Source organism: Coregonus clupeaformis, unplaced genomic scaffold (genome assembly GCF_020615455.1).
Source record: "Coregonus clupeaformis isolate EN_2021a unplaced genomic scaffold, ASM2061545v1 scaf0041, whole genome shotgun sequence".
Lineage (NCBI taxonomy): Eukaryota > Metazoa > Chordata > Actinopteri > Salmoniformes > Salmonidae > Coregonus > Coregonus clupeaformis.
Genome location: NW_025533496.1, coordinates 714,343 through 730,305, shown reverse-complemented (window position 1 = coordinate 730,305; position 15,963 = coordinate 714,343). Strand labels below are relative to the sequence as shown.

The 15,963-nt window shown below is 47.7% G+C and overlaps 1 protein-coding gene across 1 annotated transcript in view; it reads right to left on the bottom strand.

The window, feature by feature from the left end:
• Nucleotides 1-1,419: 1,419 nt before the first annotated feature.
• The window catches only part of LOC121552632 (probable E3 ubiquitin-protein ligase RNF144A-A), a 42,596-nt gene continuing 28,052 nt past the window's right edge, over nucleotides 1,420-15,963 (bottom strand). Inside the window, exons 5-8 of the mRNA XM_041865604.2 lie at nucleotides 11,853-12,063; nucleotides 10,602-10,749; nucleotides 3,012-3,101; nucleotides 1,420-2,424 (exon numbers count right to left, since the gene is read on the bottom strand). Coding sequence (XP_041721538.2) covers nucleotides 2,293-2,424; nucleotides 3,012-3,101; nucleotides 10,602-10,749; nucleotides 11,853-12,063 — 581 coding nt within the window. The 3' untranslated portion in view covers nucleotides 1,420-2,292. The remainder of the gene's footprint in view (nucleotides 2,425-3,011; nucleotides 3,102-10,601; nucleotides 10,750-11,852; nucleotides 12,064-15,963) is intronic.

Below are 15,963 nucleotides of genomic sequence, written 5' to 3'. Positions count from 1 at the left end.
GATCATTTAGGCTACATTTGGCTCAAAAAATTTGACCACCAATGAGAAATAAGCCTATTAGCCTGTTCCCCCCAACACACACACACACACACACACACACACACACACACACACACACACACACACACACACCCCCCCCTCCTCGCTGCACAGATAAGTCCCCTAAGCTGTATTGACCCAATTGCTGCTATAAAACTGGACCAGGATGTGTTGAGCCCATATTTGGAGGCTGACTCAATTGGTCAGGTTTTGTGATGGAATACTGTGAAATTACAGAGCAAAATAAATTAAGCAGTACATTTAAAAATTAAAATCATATCATGGAAATACATCCGTATTAATCTCGTCCACTAGCTGGCTCTCACTCTGTGGTAGCACTTGAACCTGGGGACAAGGTTATATCTGAATACAGAAAACAATGTGATAGAATACTTTTAAACTTTTAAAACCAAGAATGTACAACACTGTCATAATGTCACAGAATTAAAGCTACTATTCTGATACTTTTCTATACACAAAAATACAACATGCAAGCAATGAAGCCTTTCTAAACATAACTGGTGTCGAGAGTAACAGGAGAATGCTAGTACATGTAACAAATTGTAGGATAAATAACAGTATTGTTCAGAACATATTTGGAATTGTACAATATCAAATAAGAGCATTTTGGTAAAAAGGGAGTGTGAATCAATCACACTCATATCAAAGTAGATTTGAAAGGCATTTTGTGGCACCTTGGCTACATCAACTCAAGTGCATTGTCTAATATAAGAAGGTTAGTTTAACTCATTAAAGGGTAAAGGGGTTTCACTGGTAGTAAAGATAACGGACGGAGGTTGAGCTGCTACAAAAGGGGTTATTTGGTGGATATTAGCGCTTGCGACCAGGGTTGGGGTCATTTCCTTTTCAATTCAGTCAATTCAAGAAGTAAACTGAAATTCCAATTCCAAATATTTCTCATAAAGATGCATTGAGGAACATTTCCTGAATTGATTGAATTGAAATGGAATCGACTCCAACCCTGCTTGCTACATCTGGGCGGCCTGTATGCTGTTTATTCCTCTGTGTGGATAGAAATACTGAGATATCAATGTTACACCATTCACTCTCGATTTTAGCAAATTATTCGATGGTAAATAGTTGCAATGGAAGTTTGCACATTTCCAAATATTTTTCTTCAGGAGAACGGGCAGTAAATTCAAGATGGTGGTAGAGTTGACTCTTTATAATCTGAGTAGATTATACAACATCCTCAAGCATATAGTAGACATGCACCCTGTAGGTTATGTTGAACAACAGTCTCATCTTTTACATTTTTTACATTTTAGTCATTTAGCAGACACTCTTATCCAGAGCGACTTACAGGAGCAATTAGGGTTAAGTGCCTTGCTCAAGGGCACATCGACAGATTTTTCACCTAGTCGGCTCGGGGATTAGAACCAGCGACCTTTCGGTTACTGGCACAACGCTCTTAACCACTAAGCTACCTGACAATTTTTCCCAGCAAGTCTATAATAGAAAACAAAACGTTCAAAATATATTGGAGGGACGTTGTGAATCCTCAGAGTTTTACATGATACAAATGGATAATCTAAAATGGTTTTCTCTGACGAGACCCTTGATTGTTTATGTTCTTATAGAAAACTAAAGAGCTTAAGAGGGAGAAGGGGTTGGTAAGTAAATAACCCCCAACTACTTTTGACCAGAGCCTTATGGGGCCTGTTCAGAAATAGTGCACAATATAGGGAATAGGGTGTCCTTTGGGACACAGACTCTACCCTTATAGGAGACACTTCCACATTCCGTGGCTGATAGCCAAGGCTGCTCCCTCCAAATATACCTAAATTATATTTGCAGTCCCCCAAACAAGCACCAAGACAGTTGTACAAGACAAAATAACCTTAACCTGACACACATAGACAGAGCTATAACCACCGATCCCATATTGACAACTCATAAGTCCTCTGAAGCAACAACCAACCCAGCCCAACATTGACTGGTGCCGTGTTCTGTTCTCCTCTCCTATGCAGGCCCAGTCCTTCTTAACACATCACAACAAAACCACAGAGTGTTCAGAGTGTCCTCTCAACCCAACTTGCTGGCTCCGCCCAAAGTCAATGTTCCTCATCCACTTGCACTGCGCTGCCCCAGCGACAAACCCACCAATCCCTAAAAGTCCTCTGGGCCGGTGGGTGGGATTAAAACACCATAAGGAGTGGATGACTAACCAAACACCGAACACCCTGTCCATCAACAGGCCTGGTGCCCCTGTCTGTGCCCAGGGCGGGTTGGTTAGGTGGGCAGAGGATCGTCATCTCCTTTACTGCATTTACACTTGCAGCACAGAACGAAGGGTGTGGCTAGGAGAAGGAAGGGAGAGGCCACCAGTAGGAGCAGACCGAAGCCAGCGAAGATCCCCACCACCTGGAGAGCGAGAGAATGATTTTATTACATACACACATTAACAATCAACCAAATGTATCTAAGCCCTTTTTATGTCACCAGTTGTAACATGGGATTCATGAGGTGCTTGTTTTAACCCAGTCATCACATAGACATAAGAGGGAAGTGATGTACAGTACAAAGATGCATCAACACAACATTATTCCATCTTTCATTTGCCCGAGCAGTAGTACACTGAATATCCACAAGGTGGCTGTAGTTCCTCAAACATAAATGTACATTGCGACTGACGGCTGGCGTATACAGTGTTTCTGACAGTGGAGGCTTCTTAGGGGAGGACGGCTCATAATAATGGCTGGAACGGATTAATTGGAATGGCATCAAACCATGTGTTTGATGCCATTCCTGACTGGGTTTGAAACCGGGACTCCAGCGTCAGCATCGACAGAATTTTCACCTCGTCGGCTCGGGGATTAGAACCAGCGACCTTTCGGTTACTGGCACAATGCTCTTAACCACTAAGCTACCTGCCGCCCACTAAGCATGCCAGAAGATTGTTAGCCCGCTGAGCTAAAGTCAACTAATGCCATATTTTTGCAATACAGTACCTGTGTCCGGTGCCATATCACTGAAGCTCTGGAGTGGCCCAGTTTGTTTCTGCACGGCCCTTTATCGTAGTGGATCAGGAGGAAGTCATCCTGGAGAGAGAGAAAGAATCATTATCAGGGTTAAAGCCTGGATTAAATGTTTTAAAAGTCAGGGTTAAATGTGGGGGCATGTCCACTAGAAAAATGGACACTGGCCAAGATCATATGTACGTTTTTATAAGACACATTAAGATTAGACTTGTTTTGATACTTTCTGTTCAAATTGTTATCTATTGAATTATACATTCAGAATTCACCGATAAATTGCCCACATGGAAAACTAAAAGCATAGAAACTGTAAATGACGTGGTAATTGCCTGAATACAATTATTTCCATGACAGAATTAAAAAGCAATTTTGGACTGATCAAGTTTTAGATCACAAAATGTTGACCTGAAAGCTTTGGGACATCAGAGCAATGTTGAGGGAATCCTATTCGAGTCAGAAACAGATACTCATTTGATAGGTAAGATATAAAAAACCTTAACTATAATAATTAACTATTGGAACCAATTGAACTGATATTGGCACAAGATGAATGGAGTGTTGGAAAAGAATGAAGAAATTACAGTTAATGAAAATGTACGTTTAATCCAGTATAAACTAATGTATAGAATGTATTATACAAGAGACAAAATTCACAAATTCTACAGCACAACGGCAGAGTCATGTCTTAAGTGTAAAACTAACAATGACTCAATAATTCATGCCTTCTGGGAATGTTACAAAGACAAAAAGTTATGTGCGGCGTTAGAAAGCCGTCTGTCAGAAGTTTAACAATGGAAGTTTACTTTTAATCCGTCTATCTGCATATTTCAAGACATGGCATATAGGGGTGTGGTGAGATACCCAATGGGTTGGACAATATTATTTTTGTCACTTATATTGAAGAAGCTATTACTTAAATACTGCAAGTCAAATCATACCCCAACGTTAAGAGCATGGAAAAATCAAATGCTTTATTATTGAAATATAACTGGCTACAGACAGAAACTGTCACACCCTGATCTGTTTCACCTGTCTTGTGCTTGTCTCCACCCCCCATCAGGTGTCTCGCATTTTCCCCATTATCCCCTGTGTATTTATCCCGTCGTTTTCTGTTTGTCTGTTGCCAGTTCGTCTTGTCTTGCCATGTCTTACCAGCGTGTTTTACTGTCTCTCTAGTTTCTGTTTTCTAGTCCTCCCGGTTCTGACCATTCTGCCTGCCCTGATCCTGAGCCTGCCTGCCGTTCTCTCCCTGATTGACGCTGCCCTGAATAACTGACCATTCTGCCTGCCCTGACCCTGCCGTTCTGTCCCTTATTCACACTGCCTTGGACTACAGACCTCTGCCTGCCCTTGACCTGCCGATTGCCTTCCTGTCTTGTAATAAACATCTGAGATTCGAACTGTCTGCCTCCTGTGTCTGCATCTGGGTCATATCCTGAATCGTGATAGTACGAACTGGCCATGACTGACCCAGCAGACTCGGACCAGCTCCGCAACGCTGTCTCCTCCCAAGGAGCCGCCATTGGTTACTTCAAAACCTTAAGGAAGGACTCCAGACCTTGGCGGGACGCCATGACCACGCTTTCACTGCATTGCTGGAGCAATTCTGCGGATTATCTACCAGGCAGCAGGCCACAACAGTAAGCCCCCAGACTCTCCGTAACCCCGCTACCAGCGGCGCTTCTCCCCAGCCTACCCCAGCCTACACAGCTTCCCGAGAACCCAGCTTATCTCCTCCGGAGCGCTACGCTGGAGATCCAGGAACCTGCCGGGCGTTTTTCTCCCAATGCTCCCTCATCTTCGAGCTGCAGCCCTCTTCTTTTACCTCGGACCGCTCGAAGATAGCGTACCTTATAACGCTGATGTCCAGGAGGGCTCTCGCCTGGGCTACGGCGGTGTCGGAGAAACAATCCACCGTGTGCTTCAGTCTGGAGGAGTTCATGGCGGAGGTGAAAAAGGTGTTAGATTCTCCGTTGTCCGGGAGAGAGGCTGCTCGGAAGCTACTCCTACTACATCAAGACTTCCATAGTGTGGCAGACTATGCGGTCGATTTCCGCACGTTGGCCGCCGATAGTGCCTGGAACCCGGAATCCCTGTTCGACATGTTCCTTCATGGATTATCGGAGGAGGTTAAAGACGAGCTCGCAGCCCGGGAGCTGCCCATAGATCTCGACTCTCTCATCGCCTTGACCATACGGATCAATGAGCGGCTACGGGAACGTAGGAGGGAGAGGAGGTCTGTTCCCAGTCACACTCGCTCATCCAAGGATCCCACCTCGCCTCCGAGGAATCCCGGAAGTACCCGGCGTCTACATTACCAAGAGAATCCGAGGTTTCCCCCGGGAATCACCTAGGTCTGCTGACTCGCCTCCTCCGGTGCCTATGCAACTTGGCAGAGCTAGATTGTCTCCTGCCCAACGTTTACGCAGACTGAACACCAAGATCTGTCTGTATTGTGGGACTACAGGCCATTACATTTCTACCTGTCCATTAAAAGACCAGGCTCATCAGTAGGTACGAGTACGCTGGTGGGCCATACGGAGAATGCCCAATCTCCCATTACTCGTACCCCTCTCCATGCCATGCTGCTGTGGGGTGACCGGTCTAAATATCTCTGGGTACTCATTGACTCTGGGGCCGACAAGAGTTTTATGGACACTACCCTGGTGTCAGAGCTGGGAATCCCCACTCAACCCCTCTCCATTCCCAAGGATGTCAGAGCGCTCTATTGGTAAAGTCACCCATAATACGGTTCCTATCAACCTGCGAGTGTCAGGTAACCACAGTGAGTCTATGCAATTTCTGCTCATCGAGTCTCCTCAGGTACCCATGGTTTTCATGGCTCCAGAGGAACAATCCCCTTATCGACTGGACTGGAGGTTCTTTCAAGGGTTGGAGCCCATTCTGCCATGCTCATTGCCTGAAGTCGGCGCAGCCTGCCCCGGGACGTCTTCCTGCAGGCTTGGGAGAAGACTCGAACCTCTCCACCGTTCCCGTGGAGTACCAGGACCTCCGGGAGGTTTTCATCAAGGCCCGTGCCACATCGCTTCCTCCGCATCGGCCTTACGACCGCGCTATCGACCTTCTCCTGGGCACTACACCACCTCGGGGGCGGCTTTATTCCCTGTCGGGTCCGGAAACCAAGGCGATGGAAAGGTACATTGAGGACTCCCTGGCTGCAGGGTGTATCCGTCCTTCTGCCTCCCCCGCCAGCGCAGGGCTATTCTTTGTGGAAAAGAAAGACAAAACCCTGCGCCCGTGAATCGACTACCGGCACCTGAATGACATCAAGGATAAAAAAACGTTACCCGCTACCACTCCTCGCCTTGGCTTTCGAGCCTCTCCCGGGGGCTACAATCTTCTCTAAGTTGGACCTTCGAAACGCATACCATCTGGTGCAGATACGGGAAGGAGACGAGTGGAAGACAGCCTTTAACACGGCTAGCAGGCACTATGAGTACCTGGTGATGCCATTCGGACTGACCAACGCCCCTGCAGTGTTCCAGGCTCTGGTTAACAATGTTCTCCATTATGTTGGTAACATCCTTGTTTTTCCCGCTCAGCTCAAGAACATGTCCGACAAGTCCTGGAAAACCAGCTTTTGTTAAAGCTGAGAAATGCGAATTCCATCGCTCCACCATCTCCTTCCTAGGATACATCATCGCTGCAGGTAACATGCAGATGGATCCTGGCAAGGTGAGCGTGGTGGTGGATTGGCCTCAACCCACATCCAGAGTGCAGCTGCAACGCTTCCTGGGGTTTGCTAATTTCTACCGCCGTTTCATCCGGGGTTACAGCACCCTGGCTTCCCCCCTCTCTGCACTCACCTCTCCCAAGGTTCCGTTCGTGTGGTCCCCAGTTGCTGACCGGGCGTTTCTGGATCTGAAGCACCGTTTTACCACAGCCCCCATCCTAATCCATCCGGACCTGTCCTGTCAGTTCGTGGTGGAGGTTGACGCCTCGGACATCGGAGTGGGGGCCGTCCTGTCCCAGCGTTCTGTCCAGGACCAAAAGCTGCATCCCTGCTCTTTCTGCTGAGAGGAACTATGACGTGGGAAATCGAGAACTACTCACGGTGAAGATGGCGGTTCAACTTTACCATCTCCTACCGCCCGGGGTCCAAGAATGTGAAGCCGGTTGCGCTCTCATGTCTCTATAGTCCCGCTGCTACACCGTCGGACCCCGAGGCCATCCTCCCTACCTCTTGTCTAGCGGCTGCCCTCATCTGGGGTATAGAGAACCAGGTCCGTGAAGCGCAGCGCTCCCAGCCGGACCCGAATGTTTGTCCCGGACTCTGTCCTTTCCCCGGTCCTGGAATGGGCTCATTCCTCCAGACATGCCTGCTATCCTGGCTCTCGTTGGACCCTGGCCGTTGTATGACAACGTTTCTGGTGGCCCACCATGGTTCCTGACATCTCCACGTTCGTCGACGCCTGCACTGTGCATGCTCAGAATAAGACTCCGTGGCAAGCTCTGGCTGGCCTTCTTCAACCACTCCCTGTTCCTCAACGCCCCTGGTCCCACATATCCCTGGGCTTCGTCACAGGTCTCCCTCCATCAGATGGCAACACCACTATCCTTACAGTGGTGGACAGGTTTTCCAAAGCCGCCCATTTCATTCTCCTTCCCAAGTTACCCTCAGCCAATGAGAAGGCCCAGCTCATGGTGCAGAACGTCTTCTGGATCCATGTACTTCCGGTGGACATGGTCTCCGATCGTGGTCCTCAGTTCTCATTCCGGTTCTGGAAGGCGTTCTGCACCCTCATTGGGTCGCGGCCAGCTTGTCCTCCGGATTTCACCCCCAGTCTAATGGCCAGTCAGAGCGAGTCAACCAGGACCTGGAGATGGCTCTTTGTTGCCTCGTCTCCGCCAACCCCACCACCTGGAGCCAGCAACTCGTGTGAGTGGAATATGCCCGCAACACCCTTCCCTGCTCGGCCTCTGGTCTCTCACCTTTCGAGTGTTCCATGGGATATCAGCCCCCGCTCTTCCCTGAGCAAGAGGAAGATGTCAGCATACTCTCGGCCCAGATGTTCGTCCACCGCTGTCGCCGCACCTGGAAGAAAGCCCGGTCCGCTCTTCTCAAGACCACCTCCAGGTTTCGGAGACAGGCGGACCACCACCGGACCCCTGCTCCCCGCTATCGTCTCGGTTAGAGGGTATGGCTGTCCACTCGGGATCTGCCCCTCCGGGTGGAGTCCCGTAAACTTTCCCCCCGTTTTATCGGCCCTTTCCCCATCTCTAAGATTCTTAGCCCCTCTGCTGTTCGTCTTCTGTTGCCCCGCACCCTCAGTATACATCCCATTTTTCATGTGTCTAGGATTAAACCTCTGTCTCGCAGCCCTCCTGTCTCCTGACCCTGAGCCTGCCTGTCGTTCTGTCCCTTATTCACGCTGCCTTGGACTACGGACCTCTGACTGCCCTTGACCTGCCGATTGCCTTCCTGTCTTGTAATAAACATCTGATATTCTAACTGTCTGCCTCCTGTGTCTGCATCTGGGTCTTATCCTGAGTCCCAAGGAGCCGCTGAGTCATGTTAGAAACAATATAAAACATATTTATATTCATATCGGGCAAAGTCTTACAAGCATTTGAAACAACATTATGTGTGGATACATTGGGAACATGTGGGTCTGAGCAAGTGTGATGTCATTAATATTTGTTGAAATGGATGTACAGTACCAGTCAAAAGTTGACACACCTACTCATTAGAGCGTTTTCCTTTATTTTTACTATTTTTTACATTGTAGAATAATAGTGAAGACATCATAACACATATGGAATCATGTAATAACCAAAAAAAGTGTTAAACAAATATTTGAGATTCTTCAAATAGCCAGCCTTTGCCTTGATGACAGCTTTGCACACTCTTGGCATTATTTCAACCAGCTTCATCTGGAATGCTTTTCCAACAGTCTTGAAGGAGTTTCCACATATACTGAGCACTTGTTGGCTGCTTTTCCTTCATTCTGCCGTCAGACACATCCCAAACCATCTCAATTGGGTTGAGGTCGGAGGATTGTGGAGGCCAGGTCATCTGATGCAGCACTCCATCACTCTCCTTCTTGGTAAAATAGCCCTTACACACCTGGAGGTGTGTTGGGTCATTGTCCTGTTGAAAAACAAATGATAGTCCCACTAAGCCCAAACCAGATGGGATGGCGTATTGCTGCAGAATGCTGTGGTAGCCATGCTGGTTAAGTGTGCCTTGAATTCTAAATAAATCACTGACAGTGTCACCAGCAAAGCAGCCCCACACCATAACACCTCCTCCTCCATGCTTTACGGTGGGAAACACACATGCGGAGATCATTCCTTCACCCACACCGCGTCTCACAAAAACACGGCGGTTGTAACCAAAAATCTAAAATTTGGACTCCAGACCAAAGGACAGATTTCCACCGGTCTAATGTCCATTGCTCGTGTTTCTTGGCCCAAGCAAGTCTCTTCTTCTTATTGGTGTCCTTTAGTAGTGGTTTCTTTGCAGTAATTCAACCATGAAGGCCTGATTCACACAGTCCCCTCTGAACAGTTGATATTGAAATCTGTCTGTTACTTGAACTCTGTGAAGCATTTGGGCTGCAATTTCTGAGGCTGTTAACTCTAATGAACTTATTCTCTGCAGCAGAGATAACTCTGGGTCTTCCATATCTGAGGCAGTCCTCATGAGAGCCAGTTTCATCATAGCGCTTGATGGTTTTTGCGACTGCACTTGAAGAAACTTTCAAAGTTCTTGAAATGTTACACAGTAGGTGTGTCCAAACTTTTGACTGGAACTGTATGTAAATGTTAAGTTGTCTATTGTTTTTGTCTATGTATGTTTTTGTTTATTGTAAAAAAACGGCAACAAAAAAGTAAAATAAAATATATATATATATATATTTTAATTATATACTCAGTTTATTAGGTACGCCCATCTAGTACCGGTCGGACCCCCCTTTGCCTCCAGAACAGCCTGAATTTTTCGGGGCATGGATTCTACAAGGTGTGGCGTTCCAACGTTGCTAAATTCATATCAAGGGACCTAACGTGTGCCAGGAAAACATTTGCCACTCCATTACACCACCCCCACCAGCCTGTACCGTTGACACCAGGCAGGATGGGGCCATGGACTCATTCTGCCTATGCCAAATCTTGACTCTGCCATCAGCATGAAGCAACAGGAACCGGGATTTGTCGGACCAGGCAATGTTTTTCCGCGCCTTTCACTGACAGTCATACCACGCTCAAAGTTGCTTAGGTCACTCGTTTTGCACATTCTAACGTTCAATCGAACAGTAACTGAATGCCTCGATGCCTGTCTGCCTGCTTTATATCGCAAGCCACGGTACACGTCATTCAATGTCTGTAGAAGTAAACTTTTTTTGTGAAACTGGCCACTGAGTTTATGTGGCAGTGGCATCATCTGTTTTACAAGCTCTGTTATTTGGTCACTGTGTGCAGGTTCCACACAATTCAATAGAACACTAGAGTATTAGAGTATTAGACCGTATCGCTATGGCAGGCTCAGGCAGTACCAGCAGAAGGGTGTGTTTGTGTTCAGTGTTTATGTGTTCTACTCACGTCTAGAGACTCCAGGCAGTACCAGCAGAAGGCGTGCTTACAGTTCTTGCACATCATCTGAGCACAGCCCTCATCCCTCTCGATGTACACCTTACACTTGGGACAGCGCTTGATGGGCGCGTCGTCATCATCGCTCTTGTAGAAGGAACTGAAAGACAATGAACGTCAGGGGATAGGGCATAGATAGACCAGTACATACTGCACTGTCAAGGATAATAAGAGTGAATCTAACAGCTAGACATCACTCCGTCATTGACTCTATATTGGGCTGTGTTGTGTTTCTTCCCTACTGAACCCTACCCGGGTCCCTACTGAACCCTACCCTGGTCCCTACTGAACCCTACCCTGATCCCTACCGAACCCTACCCAGGTCCCTACCGAACCCTACCCTGGTCCCTACTGAACCCTACCCTGGTCCCTACCGAACCCTACCCTGGTCCCTACCGAACCCTACCCTGGTCCCTACCGAACCCTACCCAGGTCCCTACTGAACTCTACTCTGGTCCCTAGTGAACCCTAACCTGGTCCCTACTGATCCCTACCCTGGTCCCTAGTGAACCCTACCCTGGTCCCTACTGAACCCTACCCTGGTCCCTACTGAACCCTACCCTGGTCCCTACTGAACCCTACCCTGGTCACTGCTGAACCCTAACCTGGTCCCTGCTGAACCCTAACCTGGTCCCTACTGAACCCTACCCTGGTGTGTAGTCCTGAGTGTTATTGTGACGGGGGTGTGGGGGGGGGGTATATCAGCTTTAATATTGCAGATAGATTGTGGCTTCCAATCCCCCATATATATTTTCCCCATCCTTTAGCTACCCTCAACCACTACCATCTATGGCTGAAGACCATCCATATTTTCCCACTGTGCTGTGATACTATTGTGAGACAGAGTTTGTGTATCAGTATGATGATAGTGTAGCCTACAGTAGGAGTGTTGTGTTATCCAGTGTTGAAGCCGACCTGGTAGGAAGGTGTGATAGTGTACAGTAGGTGAGTAGTAGTAGTAGTAGGTGTGTTGTAGTAGTAGTGTTGTAGGTATGTTTGTAGTGGTGGTAGTAGTAGTAATGTAGTAGGTGTGTTGTAGGTATGTTTGTAGTGGTGGTAGTAGTAGTAGTAATGTAGTAGGTGTGTTGTAGGTATGTTTGTAGTGGTGGTAGTAGTAGTAATGTAGTAGGTGTGTTGTAGTAGTAGTGTTGTAGGTATGTTTGTAGTGGTGGTAGTAGTAGTAGTAGTAATGTAGTAGCCTACCTGGTCTCCCCGGGTAGGAAGGTGATGATGGGCATGTTGTCCTGGCAGGCCTGTCCTTTATGCCAGCTGGCCCGGCATGCCGAGCAGAACTCCAGCCTGCACACGGAGCACTGGACCAGCTGTGGCAGCGCCACTTCCCCCTCTTTCAGTTGGCACACTGCCTGGCATGATGAGGACGGGCACCAGGTCCGACACGGGTCCAGCAATACCTCTGTAGAACACACACAGGGACAGGGTCGTATTCATTACAGCACATTGTAACAAAACGTTTTGCAGTGGAAAACTAAAATATGTATTTCTTATTGGATGAGTTCAGGTAGTCCCTCCCTGTTTCAGTCCATTTTCCACCATTTTCCTCCCATCACACAGGGACAGAGCTGCCTGATACCATAGAAATAGACTTATTGGTACAGTCAAATCGGCCGCCGGTCCACCCATCACAGGAACGTTGACTTAAAATGGGGAATCACGTACTAGTCATTGTATTTCTATGGCTGGGACCTCATACCTCCACTGGGGAACATGTGGGAACGGCACACCCAACAGAAGATCAAGCAGAAGAATAATGGCGCCGGAGGGGATGGCTGCCGTTTTACGGGCTCATAACCAATTGTGCTATTTTGTGTGTTTTTTCACATTGTTTGTAACTAATTTTGTACCTAATGTTGCTGCTACCGTCTCTTATGACCGAAAATAGCTTCTGGATATCAGAACAGCGATTACTCACCTCAAACTGGACTAATACTTTTTCTTTAATGAGTCTGACGCGAAGGATATAATGTTGCTCCCAGACAAGGCCCAAATCCCCGTCATTCACATGAAGAAAATAAGGAAATTCAGGGGAAGGAGATCAGGGTGCCTTGGGAGAATTTGTTGGCGAGTGGGTAACCTGCCTCTACCATCCGTTCTATTGGCCAACGTGCAATCACTGGAGAATAAACTGGATGAGCTCCGTTCGAGACTATCCTATTAACGGGACATTCAAAACTGTCGTGGCTGAACGACTACACGGATAATATACAGTTGGCTGGGTTTTCTGTGCATCGGCAGGACAGAACAGCCAAGTCCGGTAAGACGAGGGGTGGGGGTGTGTGTCTATTTGTCAATAACAGCTGGTGCGCAATGTCTAATATTAAGGTAGTCTCGAGGTATTGCTCGCCTGAGGTAGAGTACCTCATGATAAGCTGTAGACCACACTATCTACCAAGAGAGTTTTCATCTATATTTTTCGTAGCCGTCTATTTACCACCACAAACCGACGCTGGCACTAAGACCACACTCAACAAGCTTTATAAGGCCATAAGCAAACAAGAAAATGCTCATCCAGAAACGGTGCTCCTAGTGGCTGGGGACTTTAATGCAGGCAAACTTAAATCTGTTTTACCTCATTTCTACCAGCATGACACATGTGCAACCAGAGGAAAACAAAAAATCTAGACCACCTTTACTCCACACACAGAGACACATACAAAGCTCTCCCTCGCCCTCTATTTGGCAAATCTGACTATAATTATATCCTCCTGATTCCTGCTTACAAGCAAAAACTAAAGCAGGAAGTACCAGTGGCTCGCTCAATACGGAAGTGGTCAGATGACACGGATGCTACGCTACAGGACTGTTTTACTAGCACAGAATATGTTCCGGGATTCATCCAATGGCATTGAGGAGTGTACCACCTCAGTCACCGGCTTCATCAATAAGTGCATCGACGACGTCATCCCCACAGTGACCGTACGTACATATCCTAACCAGAAGCCATGGATTACAGGCAACATCTGCACCGAGCTAAAGGCTAGAGCTGCCGCTTTCAAGGAGCGGGACACTAATCTGGACGCTTATAAGAAATCCAGCTATACCCTCAGACGAACCATCAAACAGGCAAAGCGTCAATACAGGACTAAGATTGAATCCTGACGCTAGTCGGATGTGGCAGGGCTTGCAAACTATTACGGACTACAAAGGGAAACCCAGTCGGGAGCTGCCCAGTGACGCGAGCCTACCAGACGGGCTAAATGCCTTTCATGCTCCCTTCGAGGCAAACAACAATGAAGCATGCATGACAGCACCAGCTGTTCCGGACGACTGTGTGATCATGCTCTCCGTAGCCGATGTGAGCAAGACCTTTAAACAGGTCAACATTCACAAGGCCAGGCGGATTACCAGGATGTGTACTCCGAGCATGCGCGGACCAACTGGCAAGTGTCTTCACTGACATTTTCAACCTCTCCCTGACCGAGTCTGTAATACCTACATGTTTCAAGCAGACCACCATAGTCCCTGTGCCCAAGAAAGCGACGGTAACCTGCCTAAATGACTACCGCCCCGTAGCACTCATGTCGGTAGCCATGAAGTGCTTTGAAAGGCTGGTCATGGCTCACATCAACACCATCCCCCCGGAAACACTAGACCCACTTCAATTCGCATACCGCCCAAACAGATCCACAGATGACGCAATCACAATCGCACTCCACACTGCCCTTTCCCACCTGGACAAAAGGAACACCTACAGTGGGGAGAACAAGTATTTGATACACTGCCGATTTTGCAGGTTTTCCTACTTACAAAGCATGTAGAGGTCTGTAATTTTCATCATAGGTACACTTCAACTGTGAGAGACGGAATCATACGTTTCCTGTAGGTCTTGACCAGGTTTGCACACACTGCAGCAGGGATTTTGGCCCACTCCTCCATACAGACCTTCTCCAGATCCTTCAGGTTTCGGGGCTGTCGCTGGGCAATACGGACTTTCAGCTCCCTCCAAATATTTTCTATTGGGTTCAGGTCTGGAGACTGGCTAGGCCACTCCAGGACCTTGAGATGCTTCTTACGGAGCCACTCCTTAGTTGCCCTGGCTGTGTGTTTCGGGTCGTTGTCATGCTGGAAGACCCAGCCACAACCCATCTTCAATGCTCTTACTGAGGGAAGGAGGTTGTTGGCCAAGATCTCGCGATACATGGCCCCATCCATCCTCCCCTCAATACGGTGCAGTCGTCCTGTCCCCTTTGCAGAAAAGCATCCCCAAAGAATGATGTTTCCACCTCCATGCTTCACGGTTGGGATGGTGTTCTTGGGGTTGTACTCATCCTTCTTCTTCCTCCAAACACGGCGAGTGGAGTTTAGACCAAAAAGCTCTATTTTTGTCTCATCAGACCACATGACCTTCTCCCATTCCTCCTCTGTATCATCCAGATGGTCATTGGCAAACTTCAGACGGGCCTGGACATGTGCTGGCTTGAGCAGGGGGACCTTGCGTGCGCTGCAGGATTTTAATCCATGACGGCGTAGTGTGTTACTAATGGTTTTCTTTGAGACTGTGGTCCCAGCTCTCTTCAGGTCATTGACCAGGTCCTGCCGTGTAGTTCTGGGCTGTTCCCTCACCTTCCTCATGATCATTGATGCCCCACGAGGTGAGATCTTGCATGGAGCCCCAGACCGAGGGCCGTCATCTTGAACTTCTTCCATTTTCTAATAATTGCGCCAACAGTTGTTGCCTTCTCACCAAGCTGCTTGCCTATTGTCCTGTAGCCCATCCCAGCCTTGTGCAGGTCTACAATTTTATCCCCGATGTCCTTACACAGCTCTCTGGTCTTGGCCATTGTGGAGAGGTTGGAGTCTGTTTGATTGAGTGTGTGGACAGGTGTCTTTTATACAGGTACCGAGTTAAAACAGGTGCAGTTAATACAGGTAATGAGTGGAGAACAGGAGGGCTTCTTAAAGAAAAACTAACAGGTCTGTGAGAGCCGGAATTCTTACTGGTTGGTAGGTGATCAAATACTTATGTCATGCAATAAAATGCAAATTAATTACTTAAAAATCATACAATGTGATTTTCTGGATTTTTGTTTTAGATTCCGTCTCTCACAGTTGAAGTGTACCTATGATAAAAATTACAGACCTCTACATGCTTTGTAAGTAGGAAAACCTGCAAAATCGGCAGTGTATCAAATACTTGTTCTCCCCACTGTATGTGAGAATGCTGTTCATTGACTACAGCTCAGCGTTCAACACCATAGTGCCCACAAAGCTCATCACTAAGCTAAGGACCCTGGGACTAAACACCTCCCTCTGCAACTGGATCCTGGACTTCCTGACGGGTCGCCCACAGGTGGTA